At 44.4% G+C, this 22,975-nt stretch overlaps 1 protein-coding gene across 3 annotated transcripts in view; it reads right to left on the reverse strand.

Moving 5' to 3' along the window:
* The window catches only part of LOC110511195 (arf-GAP with coiled-coil, ANK repeat and PH domain-containing protein 3), a 158,866-nt gene that overhangs the window by 74,441 nt on the left and 61,450 nt on the right, over positions 1 to 22,975 (reverse strand). For all 3 annotated transcript variants that reach the window (XM_036984260.1, XM_036984261.1, XM_036984262.1), the window contains exons 3-5: positions 17,198 to 17,317; positions 14,681 to 14,734; positions 648 to 706 (exon numbers count right to left, since the gene is read on the reverse strand). In XM_036984260.1, the coding sequence (XP_036840155.1) occupies positions 648 to 706; positions 14,681 to 14,734; positions 17,198 to 17,317 (233 nt within the window). The remainder of the gene's footprint in view (positions 1 to 647; positions 707 to 14,680; positions 14,735 to 17,197; positions 17,318 to 22,975) is intronic.

Below are 22,975 nucleotides of genomic sequence, written 5' to 3' on the forward strand. Positions count from 1 at the left end.
GAGAGTGACTTACACACATCCCTACAGGGGGAGGAGAGAGAGAGAGAGTGACTTACACTCATCCCAACAGGGTGACAATGACTATAGTAGTTGTTGGCAAGACAGCATAAACAGATCTGGCACCAGGCTAAGGAAACCTTGATTGAGAGGACCTCACATTTTACAGAACAATGAAGGAAGAGAGATGAGAGACTGAAGCATAGAGATGTATAGAGATCAGCTCCGGCCCATTAAGGCGTCTGTGAGCACACAGGGTAGCTCGATTGAGGCCATCTCACTGAGTCACTGTTCTTCTTCTACTACTTCTATGAGTTGGTAAACAACCTGCAAAGGGGTGCATACTGCCACCTAGAGGGAGTTGTTTGAACCGGTATAAAGACACAGTCGGTTGATTCACTGGCACCTGTAGATCTGGAAAGTTCCCTCATTGACTGATCCCTCCCGATGACCTGGATGGAATTACGTGATCCTTCGTTAACCCATAGAAAGTCCCGCCCAGTTAACTACTTCAAAATGGTGAAAGTCCTCAATGGAGCTGTCCATGCTAAAATGTGCTTTTGGGTACTAGAGTCCTCTATCCATCTCTATGGACTGAAATGCGACAAGAATAAGGGGCCTACACCAAAGGAAGAAGGGATGATACTCACTCTTTGATGAAGGTGTGCAGTTGCTGTTTGATTGACCTCTGGGCCTGGTCAAATAGGATCTGTAGAGAAAGAGACAGAGAGAGAGAGAGAGAGAGACAGGTAGAGAGACAGAGAGGGAGAGAGAAAGACAGAGATAGGCAAGGAGAGAGACACAGAGAGGGAGAGAGAGAGACATGGGGAGAGACAGAGACAGGGGGAGAGAGGGAGAGAGAGAGACACAGATAGAGAGAGAGACAGAAAGAGACGGGAAGAGACACAGAGCGAGAGAGAGACATGGAGAGAGAGACACAGAGAGAGAGAGAGTCAGGGAGAGAGAGAGATAGGCAAGGAGAGAGAGAGAGGGAGAGAGAGAGACACGGAGAGAGAGGGAGAGGGAGACACAGAGAGAGAGAGAGACAGAGAGAGACGGGAAGAGACAGAGCGAGAGAGAGACATGGAGAGAGAGACACGGAGAGAGAGAGATAGGCAAGGAGAGAGACAGAGAGGGAGAGAGAGACATGGAGAGAGAGAGAGACAGGGAGAGAGAGACAGAGAGGGAGAGAGAGAGACATGGAGAGAGACAGACATGGAGAGAGACAGAGAGAGAGAGACAGAGAGAGACACAGAGCGAGAGAGAGACATGGAGAGAGAGACACGGAGAGAGAGAGAGACAGAGAGGGAAAGAGACAGAGACAGAGTTGGGGAGAGAGAGAGAAAGACCAAGACGGAGAGAGAAAGAGACAGAGAGCGAGAGAGACACAGTGAATCCCAAACCCCTGTCTCGCCCCTATCAACTCTCTCGGAGGCCCATCTGTTTACACGTGTTCTGACGTATCTCAGAGGGTGACTTCCAGAGAGTGGCGAGGGGGATCAATAAATCCATCAACTTCGGGACACACATGACATGAATGATGCATGAAATTCAAATGAACAAATCCTCCCTGTCGTTTTACAAAATGTAAACCTCAGTTAAACAGATAAACATTTTATTTTGGGAGCTGTTTAATATTGTATGTGTCAAGTCTCGAACATCAGAAATAAAGAAATGCACGTATCATATAATTAGGCATGCCTCGGCCTCTCCGTTCTTTTGTGTGAAATTGCGGAAGAAAAAAAATAAATGACGCCGTGCCTTATGGGATTCCACTTCGCTATGAAGCCGGCAGCATTGCAGGCTCAGTCTAAGTGCCGACCGGAGGGGATAATTATCCCATAAAACCTCAATCCTTTTCACTCCCTCACCCTCGGGAGCACTTGTTCAAATGGTGGAGGGGCACTTGAACGCACAAATGGACTCGCCGAGGGGCGGGGCGGGTGATTTGACATTCTGCCTGTGAGACCGCTAACAACTGAAATGGAACAGGCTATCAAATACGTTTAAAAAATATAATGATATTCAGGAGCTGTCTTCGAGACAGCTAGTTAATGACATTCAGGAGCTGTCTTTGAGACAGCTAGTTAATCATTTTCAGGAGCTGTCTCTGAGACAGCTAGTTAATCATTTTCAGGAGCTGTCTTCGAGACAGCTAGTTAATCATTTTCAGGAGCTGTCTTCGAGACAGCTAGTTAATCATTTTCAGGAGCTGTCTTCGAGACAGCTAGTTAATCATTTTCAGGAGCTGTCTTCGAGACAGCTAGTTAATCATTTTCAGGACCTGTCTTCGAGACAGCTAGTTAATGACATTCAGGAGCTGTCTTTGAGACAGCTAGTTAATCATTTTCAGGAGCTGTCTTCGAGACAGCTAGTTAATCATTTTCAGGAGCTGTCTTCGAGACAGCTAGTTAATGACATTCAGGAGCTGTCACCGAGACAGCTAGTTAATGACATTCAGGAGCTGTCTTTGAGACAGCTAGTTAATGACATTCAGGAGCTGTCTTCGAGACAGCTAGTTAATGACATTCAGGAGCTGTCTTCGAGACAGCTAGTTAATCATTTTCAGGAGCTGTCTTCGAGACAGCTAGTTAATCATTTTCAGGAGCTGTCTTTGAGACAGCTAGTTAATCATTTTCAGGAGCTGTCTTCGAGACAGCTAGTTAATCATTTTCAGGAGCTGTCTTCGAGACAGCTAGTTAATGACATTCATGAGCTGTCTTTGAGACAGCTAGTTAATGATTTTCAGGAGCTGTCTCTGAGACAGCTAGTTAATCATTTTCAGGAACTGTCTTCGAGACAGCTAGTTAATCATTTTCAGGAGCTGTCTTTGAGACAGCTAGTTAATCATTTTCAGGAGCTGTCTTCGAGACAGCTAGTTAATCATTTTCAGGAGCTGTCTTCGAGACAGCTAGTTAATGACATTCAGGAGCTGTCTTCGAGACAGCTAGTTAATCATTTTCAGGAGCTGTCTTCGAGACATCTAGTTAATCATTTTCAGGAGCTGTCTTCGAGACAGCTAGTTAATGACATTCAGGAGCTGTCATCGAGACAGCTAGTTAATGACATTCAGGAGCTGTCTTTGAGACAGCTAGTTAATGACATTCAGGAGCTGTCTTCGAGACAGCTAGTTAATGACATTCAGGAGCTGTCTTCGAGACAGCTAGTTAATCATTTTCAGGAGCTGTCTTTGAGACAGCTAGTTAATCATTTTCAGAAGCTGTCTTTGAGACAGCTAGTTAATCATTTTCAGGAGCTGTCTTCGAGACAGCTAGTTAATCATTTTCAGGAGCTGTCTTCGAGACACCTAGTTAATGATATTCAGGAGCTGTCTTTGAGACAGCTAGTTAATCATTTTCAGGAGCTGTCTTCGAGACAGCTAGTTAATGATATAAACTGTCTTCGAGACAGCTAGTTAATGATATTCAGGAGCTGTCTTCGAGACAGCTAGTTAATCATTTTCAGGAGCTGTCTTTGAGACAGCTAGTTAATCATTTTCAGGAGCTGTCTTCGAGACAGCTAGTTAATCATTTTCAGGAGCTGTCTTCGAGACAGCTAGTTAATGATATTCAGGAGCTGTCTTTGAGACAGCTAGTTAATCATTTTCAGGAGCTGTCTTCGAGACAGCTAGTTAATCATTTTCAGGAGCTGTCTTCGAGACAGCTAGTTAATGATATGAACTGTCTTTGAGACAGCTAGTTAATGATATTCAGGAGCTGTCTTTGAGACAGCTAGTTAATGATTTTCAGGAGCTGTCTTTGAGACAGCTAGTTAATGATTTTCAGAAACTGTTTTTGAGACAGCTAGTTAATGATTTTCAGGAGCTGTCTTTGAGACAGCTAGTTAATGATTTTCAGGAGCTGTCTTTGAGACAGCTAGTTAATGATGTGAACTGTCTTTGAGACAGCTAGTTAATGATATGAACTGTCTTTGAGACAGCTAGTTAATGATATGAACTGTCTTCGAGACAGCTAGTTAAAGAGTAGGTGTTACAGCGTTCATCGTAGTTGACAGGTCACAGTAAAGTTACACTCCAATGGCCTCTCCTGTCAGAATCTCCTGTCAGAATCTCCTGTCAGAATCTCCTGTCAGAATCTCCTGTCAGAATCTGATTATTTCTAAATGACATTCCAGTAAAGTAATGAGACTGTCACCCGAGACCTTGGTAGAAGATTTATCAATTCTAGAGGGGAAGAAAACAACATCTCTTATTTCATACATAAGCCTGGCACACTGCCCTGTGCACCAAATACCCAAAACAGAGAAAGAACGGTTTTGGAAAAAGCAGACGGATACCAATCAATGAAGACAACAATGAAAACGGCCCCTCCCTAACCGTTAACACCGTCTACCATAATGGCACCATCATGGTTCAGGGGTCAGAAAGCAGCGTGGGAAGACTTCTGGTCCTTCAGAGGAGAAACAAATAGGAGTAACAAGCCTCTTCTCAGAGGAGAGGAGAAACAACCCAGGAGAAGACCACTCAAAGCCTCTCCTCATAGGAGAGGAGAAACAACCCAGGAGAAGACCACTCAAAGCCTCTCCTCAGAGGAGAGGAGAAACAACCCAGGAGAAGACCACTTAAAACCTCTCCAAAGACTACAACCCAGAAGAAGACCACTCCAAGCCCTGATAGCAGCACCATCGCTCTAAGCCTCTCCACAGACCACAACCCAGGAGAAGACCACTCCAAGCCTCTCCTCAGAGGAAAGGAGAAACAACCCAGGAGAAGACCACTCAAAGCCTCTCCTCAGAGGAGAGGAGAAACAACCCAGGAGAAGACCACTTAAAGCCTCTCCAAAGACCACAACCCAGGAGAAGACCACTACAAGCCTGTCCACAGACCACAACCCAGGACAAGACCACTACAAGCCTGTCCACAGACCACAACCCAGGAGAAGACCACTCCAATACTCTCCACAGACCACAACCCAGGAGAAGACCACTCCAAGCTCTGATATCAGCACCATCTCCAAGACTCTCCTCTAAAAATGACTCAGACACAGAAATCCTTGACCTGCCGACAGGAGAGGCAGTCAACAGCAGGCAGAGGAGACCAGTATGGTGTATCAGGTGAAACAGCAGCACAGTGAGCTACAGTCAGCCATTAGAGACCTGAAGGAGGACAACCAGATAACCTAACTAGAATTAATGATTGTTTAAATAGTGTTTATTTTTTTTTAATTCCCATGACCTGTTATAACACATCGGTCAACAAATCAAGCATTCTACATTTACATGTCATTTAGCAGATGCTCTTATGCAGAGCAACTTACAGGTGCAATTAGGGATAAGTTCCTTGCTCAAGGGTACATTGGCAGGTTTGTCACCTAGTTGGCTCGGGGACAGCATCTTTTCAGTTACTGGCCAAACACTCTTAATTGCTAGGCTAACTGCAGCCCTATAACACATCCTAAAGAAATATTTAAAACATCCTTAAGTTTAAGAAGCTGCCGTCGTCGGAATGAGACCAAGGTGCAGCGTGGTGAGCGTACTTTACTTTTTTTATTTGTTAAATGTCGCCAACAAAACAAGACACAAAGAAACGACCGTGAAGCTTACGAGGGCCATAGTGCCACAAACAAAGTCAACTTCCCACAAAGACAGGTAGGAAAAAAGGCTGCCTAAGTATGGTTCTCAATCAGAGACAACGATAGACAGCTGTCCCTGATTGAGAACCATAACCGGCCAAACACAAAGAAATACAACAACCTAGAAAACAAAACATAGAATGCCCACCCAAATCACACCCTGACCAAACCAAAATAGAGACATAAAAAGGCTCTCTCAGACGTGAAAAGCACAAACCCTTTCAAACTTTTTACATAATATTAATATTGCTATGTTTATGTATTTATTGTTTGTGATATCCAACTGGTAGTTAGTCTCATCCCATCGCTGCAACTCCCCTACGGACTCGGGAGAGGCAAAGGTCGAGAGCCATGCGTCCTCCGAAACACGACCCTGCCAAACCGCTTCTTGACACACTGCTTCGCTTAATGCGGAAGGCAGCCGCACCAATGTGTTGGAGGAAACACCGTCCAACTGGCGACTGAGTCAGCGTGCAATACGCCTGGCCCACCACAAGGAGTCACTAGAGCGCGATGGGACAAGGATATCCCGGCCAGCCAAACCCTCCCCTAATCTCCTCAACTACCCTCAAACCAATAAAATAGGCAAAACACACATGGATTTAAAAAACGAGGCAACGGTAAACGATACGCAAGTGACCAAAGGTACAACTCTGATATAAAGTGTTTGTTTTTTCCCCACAAATTTTCCAGGAATGTCACGTGTCAAATCAAATCAAACTTTATTTGTCACATGCGCCGAATACAACAAGTGTAGACTTTACTGTGAATGTTTACTTACAAGCCCTTAACCAACAGTGGAGTTCAAGAAGAGTTAAGAAAATATTTACCACGTAGACTAAAATAAAAAGTAATAATAAAAAGTAACACAATAAGAATAACAATGAGACTATATACAGGGTATTACGGTACAGAGTCAATGTGGAGGCTATATACAGGGGGTACCGGTACAGAGTCAATGTGGAGGCTGTATACAGGGTATTACGGTACAGAGTCAATGTGGAGGCTATATACAGGGTATTACGGTACAGAGTCAATGTGGAGACTATATACAGGGTATTACGGTACAGAGTCAATGTGGAGGCTATATACAGGGTATTACGGTACAGAGTCAATGTGGAGGCTATATACAGGGTGTTACGGCACAGAGTCAATGTGGAGGCTATATACAGGGTGTTACGGTACAGAGTCAATGTGGAGGCTATATACAGGGGGTACCGGTACAGAGTCAATGTGGAGGCTATATACAGGGGGTACCGGTACAGAGTCAATGTGGAGGCTGTATACAGGGTATTACGGTACAGAGTCAATGTGGAGGCTATATACAGGGTATTACGGTACAGAGTCAATGTGGAGACTATATACAGGGTATTACGGTACAGAGTCAATGTGGAGGCTATATACAGGGTATTACGGTACAGAGTCAATGTGGAGGCTATATACAGGGTGTTACGGCACAGAGTCAATGTGGAGGCTATATACAGGGTGTTACGGTACAGAGTCAATGTGGAGGCTATATACAGGGGGTACCGGTACAGAGTCAATGTGGAGGCTATATACAGGGGGTACCGGTACAGAGTCAATGTGGAGGCTATATACAGGGTGTTACGGTACAGAGTCAATGTGGAGGCTATATACAGGGTGTTACGGTACAGAGTCAATGTGGAGGCTATATACAGGGGGTACCGGTACAGAGTCAATGTGGAGGCTATATACAGGGGGTACCGGTACAGAGTCAATGTGGAGGCTATATACAGGGGGGTACCGGTACAGAGTCAATGTGGAGGCTATATACAGGGGGTACCGGTACAGAGTCAATGTGGAGACTATATACAGGGGGGTACCGGTACAGAGTCAATGTGGAGGCTATATACAGGGGGTACCGGTACAGAGTCAATGTGGAGGCTATATACAGGGGGGTACCGGTACAGAGTCAATGTGGAGACTATATACAGGGGGTACCGGTACCGAGTCAATGTGGAGACTATATACAGGGTGTTACGGTACAGAGTCAATGTGGAGGCTATATACAGGGGGTACCGGTACAGAGTCAATGTGGAGACTATATACAGGGGGTACCGGTACAGAGTCAATGTGGAGGCTATATACAGGGGGTACCGGTACCGAGTCAATGTGGAGGCTATATACAGGGTGTTACGGTACAGAGTCAATGTTGAGGCTATATACAGGGTGTTACGGTACAGAGCCAATGTGGAGGCTATATACAGGGGGTACCGGTACCGAGTCAATGTGGAGGCTATATACAGGGTGTTACGGTACAGAGTCAATGTGGAGGCTATATACAGGGTGTTACGGTACAGAGTCAATGTTGAGGCTATATACAGGGGGTACCGGTACAGAGTCAATGTGGAGGCTATATACAGGGGGTACCGGTACAGAGTCAATGTGGAGGCTATATACAGGGGGTACCAGTACAGAGTCAATGTGGAGACTATATACAGGGGGAACCGGTACAGAGTCAATGTGGAGACTATATACAGGGGGTACTGGTACAGAGTCAATGTGGAGACTATATACAGGGGGTACCAATACAGAGTCAATGTGGAGACTATATACAGGGGGAACCGGTACAGAGTCAATGTGGAGGCTATATACAGGGTGTTACGGTACAGAGTCAATGTGGAGACTATATACAGGGTGTTACGGTACAGAGTCAATGTTGAGGCTATATACAGGGTTTTACGGTACAGAGTCAATGTGGAGGCTATATACAGGGTGTTACGGTACAGAGTCAATGTGGAGGCTATATACAGGGGGTACCGGTACAGAGTCAATGTGGAGGCTATATACAGGGTGTTATGGTACAGAGTCAATGTGGAGGCTATATACAGGGAGCACCGGTACAGAGTCAATGTGGAGGCTATATACAGGGGGTACCGGTACAGAGTCAATGTGGAGGCTATATACAGGGGGTACCGGTACAGAGTCAATGTGGAGGCTATATACAGGGTGTTATGGTACAGAGTCAATGTGGAGGCTATATACAGGGAGCACCGGTACAGAGTCAATGTGGAGGCTATATACAGGGGGAACCGGTACAGAGTCAATGTTGAGGCTATATACAGGGTGTTATGGTACAGAGTCAATGTGGAGGCTATATACAGGGAGCACCGGTACAGAGTCAATGTGGAGGCTATATACAGGGGGAACCGGTACAGAGTCAATGTGGAGGCTATATACAGGGGGTACCGGTACAGAGTCAATGTGGAGGCTATATACAGGGGGTACCGGTACAGAGTCAATGTGGAGGCTATATACAGGGTGTTATGGTACAGAGTCAATGTGGAGGCTATATACAGGGAGCACCGGTACAGAGTCAATGTGGAGGCTATATACAGGGTGTTACGGTACAGAGTCAATGTTGAGGCTATATACAGGGTGTTACGGTACAGAGCCAATGTGGAGGCTATATACAGGGGGTACCGGTACCGAGTCAATGTGGAGGCTATATACAGGGTGTTACGGTACAGAGTCAATGTGGAGGCTATATACAGGGTGTTACGGTACAGAGTCAATGTTGAGGCTATATACAGGGGGTACCGGTACAGAGTCAATGTGGAGGCTATATACAGGGGGTACCGGTACAGAGTCAATGTGGAGGCTATATACAGGGGGTACCAGTACAGAGTCAATGTGGAGACTATATACAGGGGGAACCGGTACAGAGTCAATGTGGAGACTATATACAGGGGGTACTGGTACAGAGTCAATGTGGAGACTATATACAGGGGGTACCAATACAGAGTCAATGTGGAGACTATATACAGGGGGAACCGGTACAGAGTCAATGTGGAGGCTATATACAGGGTGTTACGGTACAGAGTCAATGTGGAGACTATATACAGGGTGTTACGGTACAGAGTCAATGTTGAGGCTATATACAGGGTTTTACGGTACAGAGTCAATGTGGAGGCTATATACAGGGTGTTACGGTACAGAGTCAATGTGGAGGCTATATACAGGGGGTACCGGTACAGAGTCAATGTGGAGGCTATATACAGGGTGTTATGGTACAGAGTCAATGTGGAGGCTATATACAGGGAGCACCGGTACAGAGTCAATGTGGAGGCTATATACAGGGGGTACCGGTACAGAGTCAATGTGGAGGCTATATACAGGGGGTACCGGTACAGAGTCAATGTGGAGGCTATATACAGGGTGTTATGGTACAGAGTCAATGTGGAGGCTATATACAGGGAGCACCGGTACAGAGTCAATGTGGAGGCTATATACAGGGGGAACCGGTACAGAGTCAATGTTGAGGCTATATACAGGGTGTACCGGTACAGAGTCAATGTGGAGGCTATATACAGGGGGTACCGGTACTAAGTCTGTGTACAGGGGTTAGAGGTCATTTGTACATGTAGTCAGTACACTGGTAACAACCTAAGCACTATGAAACTTCTATCGGATCAAATCCCACGTAGAAAATAAGACATTAAATGTTTTTGTTAACCAAATTAGATTCTCTCTCATTGATCCTTCATACAAAAACTCCTTGCTTGATGAGGCGGGAAAAAACCCCACCATCTGCTAGAGAACTTAAAGGTCCACTGGTTTCCCTCTCACTTCCCTTCTTCTTCTCTGGTGTCACTCACACATTTCAGTTCATTAATACAGCTCCCGCGTTGGGACAATCAGGGTCATGTTTTTGTAAAGGCTGGATCTCTATGGCAAGACGTATGTTCACCCACGTTGCCTGTTCACCCACGTTGCCTGAGATGTCACGTGTGACTAATGGACGGACAGAGACCGATCCACAGTCCCTTCCCCAATCAGGACATGTGTGCCATTTTATATGACTCCTTAAAACTGCCCCCCACATAATAGAAGGTCTGAATATTCCGTTAGAGATATTCCATGTTCTCTTCTGATCTCAGAGAGAGAGAGAGAGAGAGAGAGAGAGAGAGAAGATAGATAGAGAGAGAGAGAGAGAGAGAGATAGAGAAGAGAGAGAGAGAGACAGAGAGACAGAGAGAGACAGAGAGAGAGAGAGAGAGAGAAAAAAAAAATCATCCACTAATCTGCACCTGTCAGCTGGTACGGTGTCCCTGAATGGCCAAAATACACCAAACCAGATGCTATTATTACAACGTCCAAACTAGAAACGGCTGAATATCTGGCAGCAGGAACATTCTTCTCATCGTTTTGGCTGAAATTTGTTGAAAAGTTATTTAGAGGTGAGATTACAAACTAGGTCAACATCAAAAACACCAAACACCAGTAACATGATTTTATTAGAAGGCCTAAATCCTGATCTGACCATAAAAACATTGTGATGACCACAGATATGCGAGGAGAGGGAAGAATGAGAGAGGAAGAGAAGAGGGAATGGTCCCTAAGAGCTGACTAGTTAAACGACAGGAAGGATTTAGGAGATTTTTAGCTCAACTGTTAAAAAGACAGGAATTTCCTCTCTTTCTTCCTGCTCTCTCGCTCCCTCTCCTTATCTCCCTCTCCTTATCTCTCTCTCGCTCCCTCTCCTTATCTCCCTCTCCTTGTCTCCCTCTCCTTGTCTCCCTCTCCTTGTCTCCCTCTCCTTGTCTCCCTCTCCTTGTCTCCCTCTCCTTGTCTCCCTCTCCTTATCTCCCTCTCTGTCTCTCTCCCTTTACTTTTACAACTAGTTCTCTACCAAACTCTCTCTCTCGTACTCTCTCTTTATCTCCCTCTCTCTCGTACTCTCTCTTTATCTCCATCTCTCTCGTACTCTCTCTTTATCTCCCTCTCTCGTACTCTCTCTTTATCTCCCTCTCTCTCGATCTCCCTCTCTCTCGTACTCTCTCTTTATCTCCCTCTCTCTCGTACTCTCTTTTTATCTCCCCCCCCCCCCCCACCCCATTAACTTGTACAACTACCAAACTTATGACCCCTGCTTAACAGGCTCAGAGACCCCATGGCACTCATCATGCCTATCACATATGGAAGCAGCACAGTGTGTGTGTGTGTGTGTGTGTGTGTATGTATGTTTGTGTGTGTACTCTGTCTGTCCTACACAGCTGTGTGCTCTAATTCTAAACATTCTCTCCAACTCTGGCTCAGAGCAGAACACTCTGGACTCAAGATGGAAGAACAGAGTGTGTGTGTGTGTGTGTGTGTGTGTCTTACCATGTGGTAACGGGAGGCTGGAGGCTCTGTACGCTCATGCATATGCATGAGAGTGTGTGTGTGTGTGTGTGTGTGTGTGTGTGTGTGTGTGTGTGTGTGTGTGTGTGTGTATGTGTGAGAAAGAGAGACAGAGTGAGTGTATATGGGTGGGTCTTACCATGTTGTAGTTGACAATCTCAAAGTGTGTGTGTGCTCGCATTCAGTGCATTTGGAAAGTATTCAGACCCCTTGACTTTTTCCACATTTTATATACAGTGGGGAGAACAAGTATTTGATACTCTGCCGATTTTGCAGGTTTTCCTACTTACAAAGCATGTAGAGGTCTGCAATTTTTATCAAAGGTACACTTCAACTGTGAGAGACGGCATCTAAAAATCCAGAAAATCACATTGTATGATTTTTAAGTAATTAATTTGCATTATATTGCATGACATAAGTATTTGATACATCAGAAAAGCAGATCCTAATATTTGGTACAGAAACCTTTGTTTGCAATTACAGAGATCATACGTTTCCTGTAGTTCTTGACCAGGTTTGCACACACTGCAGCAGGGATTTTGGCCCACTCCTCCACACAGACCTTCTCCAGATCCTTCAGGTTTCGGGGCTGTCCCTGGGCAATACGGACTTTCAGCTCCCTCCAAAGATTTTCTATTGGGTTCAGGTCTGGAGACTGGCTAGGCCACTACACGCTCCCCACGGTAGGTACGAGGAGTTGGCTCAGGTCTCCTACCTGACTCAGCCAATCTCCTCGTGTGCCCCCTCCCCCAAAAATGATTGGGGCTGCCTCTCGGGCTTCCGTGTTAGTGGTGTACCCTCATATCGTCTCCGTTCCTCTATTCTCCAGTATTTCTCCTCTTTAGAACGATGATACTCCCCAGGCTGCGTCCAGGGTCCTGCTCCAGCTACTATTTCCTCCCAAGTCCATAACGTCTGCTCCTCCCTTTCACGCTGCTTGGTCCTGGTTATGGTGCGTTATTCTGTCACGTTCGTCGTAACGAGGAGACCAAGCCGCAGCGTGATTTGAATACATTCTTCTTTTAAAAACACGAAGAACACATAAACAAACTAACTAACTAACTAACTAACTAACTAACTAACTAACTAACTAACTAACTAACTAACTAACTAACTAACTAACTAACTAACTAACTAACTAACTAACTAACTAACTAACTAACTACAACAACAACAACAACAACAACAACAACAACAACAACAACAACAACAACAACAACAACAACAACAACAACAACAGACAGTGACGCTATAAACAACTAGTGCTGACATGCAACTACACATAGACAATAACCCACCAAACCAACATGGAAAATGGCAACCTAAATAGGATCCCCAATCAGAGACAACGATAAACAGCTGTCTCTGATTGGGAACCAATTCAGGCCACCATAGACCTACATTTACCTAGACAATACCAAAACCCCATAGATATACAAAAACCCCTAGAAAAGACAAAAAAAACACCTACCACCCTCGTCACACCCTGACCTAACCAAAATAATAATGAAAACAAAGATAACTAAGGTCAGGGCGTGACGCAAGCAAAGAGGCACTGAGTTTGAAGGTAGGCCTTGAAATACATCCACAGCTCCACCTCCAATTGACTCAAATGGTGTCAATTAGCCTATCAGAAGCTTCTAAAGCCATTATATAATTTTCTGTAATTTTTGAAGCTGTTTAAAGGCACAGTCAACTTAGTGTATGTAAACTTCTGACCCACTGGAATTGAGATACAGTGAATTATAAGTGAAATAATCTGTCTGTAAACAATTTTTGGAAAAATTACTTGTGTCAATGCACAAAGTAGATGTCCTAACCGACTTGCCAAAACTATAGTTTGTTAACAAGAAATGTGTGGATTGGTTGAAAAAACGAGTTTTAATGACTCCAACCTAAGTGTATGTAAAACTTCACAATCTAACAACACAACAATTCATTTCAATTACAATAAATAAAGTTTAACTTACTTGTTTTTCACTGTCCACCACAAAGCATTTGATTTTCAAACTCATCACATTCATTTTTGTTTTCAGAACTCAAAAGTCGTCCCCCTGATGTGGTTTAAACATTGTTGTGAACACAGAACATCTCATTTTGTTGTTTTTCCATTTAAAAAAAACAAAACTGGAGGAAAACCAGAAATATTTGTGGGACCAAAAAAAGGAAAAACTAAAACAAAGAATATGGAATTTGAGCGAATAACAGAATTAGGCGAAAGATTTTAATGTTTTTTTAAATGAACCAACCAAAATGTTTTGCTGTGTATAATAACTGCCCTTTAGACGGTGTCATCCTGCAGAACAGCATTCTGGGAGAAGTTGAGGTCAGGTCCAAAATGGTCCAAACTTCTTCCATCTAAGAACGATGGAGGCCACTGTGTTCTTGGGAACCTTCAATGCTGCAGAAATGTTTTGGTGCCCTTCCCCAGATCTGTGCCTCGACACAATCCTCTACGGACAATTCTTTAAACCTCATGGCTTGGTTTTAGCTCAGACATGCCCTGTCAACTGTGGGACCTTAAAATAGACAGATTTGTGCCTTTCCAAATCCTGTCCAATCAATTGAATTTACAGCAGGTGGACTCCAATCAAGTTGCAGAAACATCTCAAGGACGATCAATGGAAACAGGATGCACCTGAGCTCTATTTCGAGTCTCATAGCAAAAGGATCTGAATACTTCTGTAAATAAGGTATTTCAACAAAAAATAAAAATATATGTGCAACAAAAAAAACAGTTTTAGCTTTGTCATCATGAGGTATTGTGTGTAGATTAAATAGGAGAAAAAATTAATTAATTCATTTTAGAATAAGGCTATAGCGTAACTAAATGTGGAAAGAGGCAAGAGGTCTGAATACTTCCGTGTGTGTGTGTGCGTGTGTGTGTGTGTGTGTGTGTGTGTATGTGTGTATGTGTGTATGCGTGTGTGTGTGTGTGTGTGTCTTACCATGTTGTAGTTGACGATCTCCTGCAGGCTCTCCCCACACTTCTCCAGACACTCCTAGAGACACAGGGAGACCTTCGGGTTACACACATGACTGTAGTGAGTTGATGTTCACTTCACAGATCATCACTGAGATTCATTCTACTCCGACAGCTAGCAGGCTTGTACAGGAAGAAGTTCAATTCAATGTATTGTATTGTAAAGAAGGTCTCAGATCTCCCTCATTAATCTCTCCTAACATCTTCACATCTATATTTCTCCAGCTAGGGGGGAAGATGGTCTCGGTCTGGACAATGCTGTTTATATTTCAACTGTTATTGTTGAAGAGGGGAAATTTTAAGGAATGTAGAGACTAGAGGAATGTGGTGAAGTATCTCTATTTCAGACATCCTCTACTCTACTCCACTCTACCTCCACTCTAATCTACCTCCACTCTACCTCCACTCTAACTCCACTCTAACTCTACCTCCACTCCAACTCCACTCTAACTCTACCTCCACTCTAACTCCACACTACCTCCACTCTAACTCTACCTCCACTCTACCTCCACTCTAACTCCACTCCAACTCCACTCTAACTCTACCTCCACTCTAACTCTACCTCCACTCTAACTCCACTCTACCTCCACTCTAACTCCACTCTAACTCTAACTCCACTCTAACTCTACCTCCACTCTAACTCTACCTCCACTCTACCTCCACTCTAACTCTACCTCCACTCTACCTCCACTCTAACTCTACCTCCACTTTAACTCTAACTCTACCTCCACTCTACCTCTAACTACACTCTAACTCTACCTCCACTCTAACTCTACTCTAACTCCACTCTACCTCCACTCTAACTCCACCTCCACTCTAACTCTACTCTACCTCCACTCTAACTCTACCTTCACTCTAACTCTACTCTACCTCCACTCTAACTCCACTCTACTCTAACTCTACTCTAACTCCACTCAAACTCCACTCTAACTCCACTCCACCTCCACTCATCTAACTCCACTCGACCTCCACTCTAACTCCACTCTAACTCTACCTCCACTCTAACTCCACTCTAACTCTACCTCCACTCTAACTCTACCTCCACTCTAACTCCACTCTACCTCCACTCTAACTCTACCTCCACTCTAACTCTACTCTACCTCAACTCTAACTCTACTCTACCTCCACTCTAACTCTACTCTACCTCCACTCTAAATCTACTCTACCTCCACTCTAACTCTACTCTACCTCCACTCTAACTCTACTCTACCTCCACTCTAACTCTACCTCCACTCTAACTCTACTCTACCTCCACTCTAACTCTACCTCCACTCTAACTCCACTCTACCTCCACTCTACCTCCACCTCCACCTCCACTCTAACTCCACTCCTCTAACTCCACTCTACCTCCACTCTACCTCCACTCTAACTCCACTCTACAACCACTCCAACTCCCCTCTAACTCCCCTCTAACTTCAATATTGGTTTCATCAGACCAGAGAATCTTGTTTCTCATGGTCTGAGAGTCCTTTACGTGCCTTTTGGCAAACCCCAATGGGCGGTCATGTGCCTTTTACTGAGGAGTGGCTTCCGTCTGGCCACTCTACCATAAAGACCTGATTGGTGGAGTGCTGCAGAGATGGTTGTACTTCTGGAAGGTTCTCCGATCTCCACAGAGAAACTCTCGAGCCTGATTGCTCAGTTTGGCTGAGCGGCCAGCTCTAGGAAGAGTCTTGCTGGTTCTAAACTTCTTTCATTTATGAATGATGGAGGCCACTGTGTTCTTGCGAACCTTCAATGCTGCAGAAATGTTTTGGTACCCTTCCCCAGATCTGTGCCTCGACACAATCCTGTCTCAGAGCTCTACGGACAATTCTTTAAACCTCCAGCCTTGGTTTTTGCTCTGACATGCACTGTCAACTGTGGTACCTTTATATAGACAGGTGTGTACCTTTCCAAATCATGTCCAATCAATTGAATTTACTACATTTTGTAGGTTTAAAGATTATTTCCTGCAATTCTACACATTTTGTCATGAGGTACAGAGAACATTATGCCGTTTTAAAGCAAATTTAAATGTGCAATTCTATACATTTTGTCTAATGTGTATTCATGTGATATTTGAGTGACTTAAACATTACAACAAAATCTCTGGGCAGAGAAACCTAGCTAAAAACCGTTAGCTGACATGGGCTATTTGATCTGGAGATTTCTGACAAGTTATTAAATATCTCTCTGATGACAAGAGGAACTGATGATGCCAATTTAGAAATCGCACCTTGTACATTCTACTATTACAACTAGCAACAGTAAATTAAGACCCCCGCGATCCCTTCTGCCGACCCCTTGCACCTCCCCTAAGGGGGCGCGCCCCACAGTTTGGGAACCACTGATCTATCATACCATCTGTTGACATGTATATATATATATTTATATATTTATATATTATATATATATTTTTACATCTTCCCGGCGTGAAATCATTCTGATTGTGTTGTGACGTCATGTGGCTGTAATATTTGTGTAGTAGCAGGGTACTTACAGAGATAATTTCTTCCTTCTTGCACTGCTGAGACAAGTCTTTGATGCCGTTGACAAACAGTTTGTTGGCACTTACGTACGCCCTGCCCGCCTCGATCATACCGCTACATAACTTCACCAGCTAGGAGAAGGAGAGAGAGAGAGAGAGAAATATAGGTTTGGGTTATTCAGTTTGAGTAGGCCATTTAAAAGTATTGAGAGGGTATTCAGGTACGGTAGCTCAAACCCAGTGTCAATGTGTTGTGTTGTAAATATGTTGTGTACAAAGCTGTCATCAAGGCAAAGGGTGGCTACTTTGAAGACTCTCAAATCTCAAATTTATTCTGATTTGTTTAACACTTTTTTTTCTAGTTTCTACATGATTCCATATGTGTTATTTCATAGTTTTGATGTCTTCACTATTTATTCTACAATGTAGAAAATAGTACAAATAAATGTGTTTAAAACTGAATGAGTAGGTGTGTCCAAACTGTTGACTGGTCCTGTAGGTGGGTAAACTCTGATCACTGTTCGCACTGAATAAATAAACGCTCCCTTTACTTTCAATGCACTGCCACTGGTTCTTAAATCTGGTCCTGGGGACCCAAAGGATATTTACGTTTTTGCCCTAGTACTACACACCTGATTCAACCCCCCCCCCCAACCCCCCCCCCCCCCCAACCCCCCCCAAAATGTGCACCTCTTTGGGTACCCGGGACCAGGATTGAGAACCACTGATATAGGGGAATAAGGGCGACATTTGGGAGAGAGGTCTTTCCAGGTCTAGTCATCTGAATTAAGGATTGCAGTGCAGATTCATGACCCGGAAATGATGTGTCCATAAATAACTTCTCTCTCTCTCTCTCTCTCTCTCTCTCTCTCTCTCTCTCTCTCTCTCTCTCTCTCTCTCTCTGTGAATCATGATGAAACAGGATGGCGGCAGTGTAGCCTCGTGGTTAAGAGTGTTGGACCACTAACTGAAAAGTTGCAAGACCGGCTCCCCCGAGCTGACAAGGGAAAAATCTGTCGTTCTGCCCCTGAACAGGCAGTTAACCCACTGTTCCTAGGCCGTCATTGAAAATAAGAATTTGTTCTTAACTAACTTGCCTGGTTAAATAAAAGTTACATTAAAAAAAACTAGGGTTGCGGTGTTCATTCAATGGGGGCTGGTGTGTTGAGTGTCTGAGGGACACTCAGACACTGCGTGCTTGTGTGTGTTTACATTCTATATCCTAGTAGCACAACGAGCTGTTCGATGCTTTCCCTATCTAAATCACCTTGAGGGTGGTTTGACCTTCTTCATACAGCGATAGCTTCAGCTGTATGCCTTCATCCAGTAACTGTCAGTAATAACTTAGATGTTAGAGAGAGAGAGAGAGAGACGGACGGACGGACGGATGGACGGAGAGAGAGACAGAGAGGATAGAAAGACAGAGATGATAGAGAAAGAGAGGTGTAGAGAGAGAGAGAGAGAGAAACAGAGAGAGAGAGAGAGAGAGAGAGAGAGACAGATAAACAGAGAGAGAGAGACGGACGGACGGACGGACGGATGGACGGAGAGAGAGACAGAGAGGATAGAAAGACAGAGAGGATAGAGAAAGAGAGGTGTAGAGAGAGAGAGAGAGAGAGAGAGAAACAGAGAGAGAGACAGGAACAGAGAGAAACAGGGAGACAGAGAGAAACAGGGAGACAGAGAGAGAGAGACAGAGAAACAGAGAAACAGAGAGAGAGAGAGAGAGAGCGAGAAAGACAGAGAGACAGAGAGAGACAGAGAGAGAGAGAGAGAGAGAGAAAGACAGAGAGACAGAGAGAGACAGAGAGAGACAGAATCCTATACATCAAATGGTCCATGATTACACTCTGTACAGTTGAGTGTGTAAAATTTTAAAAAGTGTAAGAGTGGAAATGGGTCTATAGTAAATCAAATCAAATGATATTTGTCACATGCTCCTAATACAACAGGTGTAGAACCTTGTCACATGCTCCTAATACAACAAGTGTAGAACCTTGTCACATGCTCCTAATACAACAGGTGTAGAACCTTGTCACATGCTCCTAATACAACAGGTGTAGAACCTTGTCACATGCTCCTATTACAACAGGTGTAGAACCTTGTCACATGCTCCTAATATAACAGGTGTAGAACCTTGTCACATGCTCCTAGTACAACAGGTGTAGAACCTTGTCACATGCTCCTAATACAACAGGCGTAGAACCTTGTCACATGCTCCTAATACAACAGGTGTAGAACCTTGTCACATGCTCCTAATACAACAGGTGTAGAACCTTGTCACATGCTCCTAATACAACAGGCGTAGAACCATGTCACATGCTCCTAATACAACAGGTGTAGAACCTTGTCACATGCTCCTAATACAACAGGTGTAGAACCTTGTCACATGCTCCTAATACAACAGGTGTAGAACCTTGTCACATGCTCCTAATACAACAGGTGTAGAACCTTGTCACATGCTCCTAGTACAACAGGTGTAGAACCTTGTCACATGCTCCTAGTACAACAGGTGTAGAACCTTGTCACATGCTCCTAGTACAACAGGTGTAGAACCTTGTCACATGCTCCTAGTACAACAGGTGTAGAACCTTGTCACATGCTCCTAATACAACAGGTGTAGAACCTTGTCACATGCTCCTAATACAACAGGTGTAGTAGACCTTACAGTGAAATTACTTACAAAGCCCTTAACCAACAATGCAGTTTTAAGAAAAATAAGTGTTAAGAAAATATTTACTAAAATAAACTGAAGTAAAAAAGAAACAAGACAGAGACATGGTCAGGGACAGGGTCAGGGACAGGGTCAGGGACCGAGACAGAGACAGAATCCGTCATAGAACCCATTGCCCTTTATGGTTGTGAGGTCCTGGGGTCCGCTCACCAACCAAATTGAGACTCTGCATGCAGAATCCTGGATAAATATCCTCAGCGTACAACGTAAAACACCAAATAATACATGCAGAGCAGAATCAGGCCGATGAGGTGGATACTGAGCTGCACTTCCTAACCTCCTGCCAAATGTATGACCATATTAGAGACACATATTTCCCTCAATTTACACAGATCCACAAAGAATTCAAAAACAAACCCAATATTGATAAACTCCCATATCTACTGGGGGAAATTCCACTGTGTGCATCACAGCAACAAGATTTGTGACCTGTTGCCACGAGAAAAGGTCAACCAGTGTAGAACAATCACCACTGTAAATACAACCCATATTTATGTTGATTTATTTTCCCTTTTGTACTTTAACTATTTGCACATCGTTACAACACTGTATATATACAGTGCCTTGCGAAAGTATTCGGCCTCCTTGAACTTTGCGACCTTTTGCCACATTTCAGGCTTCAAACATAAAGATATAAAACTGTATTTTTTTGTGAAGAATCAACAACAAGTGGGACACAATCATGAAGTGGAACGACATTTATTGGATATTTCAAACTTTTTTAACAAATCAAAAACTGAAAAATTGGGCGTGCAAAATTATTCAGCCCCTTTACTTTCAGTGCAGCAAACTCTCTCCAGAAGTTCAGTGAGGATCTCTGAATGATCCAATGTTGACCTAAATGACTAATGATGATAAATACAATCCACCTGTGTGTAATCAAGTCTCCGTATAAATGCACCTGCACTGTGATAGTCTCAGAGGTCCGTTAAAAGCGCAGAGAGCATCATGAAGAACAAGGAACACACCAGGCAGGTCCGAAATACTGTTGTGAAGAAGTTTAAAGCCGGATTTGGATACAAAAAGATTTCCCAAGCTTTAAACATCCCAAGGAGCACTGTGCAAGCGATAATATTGAAATGGAAGGAGTATCAGACCACTGCAAATCTACCAAGACCTGGCCGTCCCTCTAAACTTTCAGCTCATACAAGGAGAAGACTGATCAGAGATGCAGCCAAGAGGCCCATGATCACTCTGGATGAACTGCAGAGATCTACAGCTGAGGTGGGAGACTCTGTCCATAGGACAACAATCAGTCGTATATTGCACAAATCTGGCCTTTATGGAAGAGTGGCAAGAAGAAAGCCATTTCTTAAAGATATCCATAAAAAGTGTCGTTTAAAGTTTGCCACAAGCCACCTGGGAGACACACCAAACATGTGGAAGAAGGTGCTCTGGTCAGATGAAACCAAAATTGAACTTTTTGGCAACAATGCAAAACGTTATGTTTGTCGTAAAAGCAACACAGCTCATCACCCTGAACACACCATCCCCACTGTCAAACATGGTTGTGGCAGCATCATGGTTTGGGCCTGCTTTTCTTCAGCAGGGACAGGGAAGATGGTTAAAATTAATGGGAAGATGGATGGAGCCAAATACAGGACCATTCTGGAAGAAAACCTGATGGGAGTCTGCGAAAGACCTGAGACTGGGACGGAGATTTGTCTTCCAACAAGACAATGATCCAAAACATAAAGCAAAATCTACAATGGAATGGTTCAAAAATAAACATATCCAGGTGTTAGAATGGCCAAGCCAAAGTCCAGACCTGAATCCAATCGAGAATCTGTGGAAAGAACTGAAAACTGCTGTTCACAAATGCTCTCCATCCAACCTCACTGAGCTCGAGCTGTTTTGCAAGGAGGAATGGGAAAACATTTCAGTCTCTCGATGTGCAAAACTGATAGAGACATACCCCAAGCGACTTACAGCTGTAATCGCAGCAAAAGGTGGCGCTACAAAGTATTAACTTAAGGGGGCTGAATAATTTTGCACGCCCAATTTTTCAGTTTTTGATTTGTTAAAAAAGTTTGAAATATCCAATAAATGTCGTTCCACTTCATGATTGTGTCCCACTTGTTGTTGATTCTTCACAAAAAAATACAGTTTTATATCTTTATGTTTGAAGCCTGAAATGTGGCAAAAGGTCGCAAAGTTCAAGGGGGCCGAATACTTTCGCAAGGCACTGTACATAATATGACATTTGTAATGTCTTTATTCATTTGTAACCTTTGCGAGTGTAATGTTTACTGTTCATTTTCTATTGTATATTATCTACCTCACTTGCTTTTGCAATGTAAAAATATGTTTCCCATGCCAATAAAGCCCCTTAAATTGAACTAAATTGACGGAGACAGGGTCAGGGTCAGGGACAGGGACAGGGACAGGGTCAGGGACAGGGTCAGGGTCAGGGTCAGGGTCAGGGACAGGGTCAGGGTCAGGGACAGGGTCAGGGACAGAGACAGGGTCAGGGACAGGGTCAGGGACAGGGACAGGGTCAGGGTCAGGGACAGGGACAGAGACATGGTCAGGGACAGAGACAGGGTCAGGGACAGAGACAGGGTCAGGGACCGAGACATGGTCAGGGACAGAGACAGGGACAGGGACAGAGACAGGGTCAGGGACAGAGACATGGTCTGGGACATGGAAAGTGACCGAGACATGGTCAGGGACAGAGACAGGGACAGGGACAGAGACAGGGTCAGGGACAGAGACAGAGACAGGGTCAGGGACAGAGACAGGGTCAGGGACATGGACAGGGACCGAGACATGGTCAGGGACAGAGACAGGGACAGGGTCAGGGACATGGACAGGGTCAGGGACATGGACAGGGTCAGGGTCAGAGACATGGTCAGGGACAGAGACATGGTCAGGGACAGAGACATGGTCAGGGACAGAGACAAGGTCAGGGACATGGACAGGGACCGAGACATGGACAGGGACAGAGACAGGGTCAGGGACAGAGACAAGGTCAGGGACATGGACAGGGACCGAGACATGGACAGGGACATGGTCAGGGACAGAGACAGGGTCAGGGACAGAGACATGGTCAGGGA

Source organism: Oncorhynchus mykiss, chromosome 7 (genome assembly GCF_013265735.2).
Source record: "Oncorhynchus mykiss isolate Arlee chromosome 7, USDA_OmykA_1.1, whole genome shotgun sequence".
Taxonomy (NCBI): domain Eukaryota; kingdom Metazoa; phylum Chordata; class Actinopteri; order Salmoniformes; family Salmonidae; genus Oncorhynchus; species Oncorhynchus mykiss.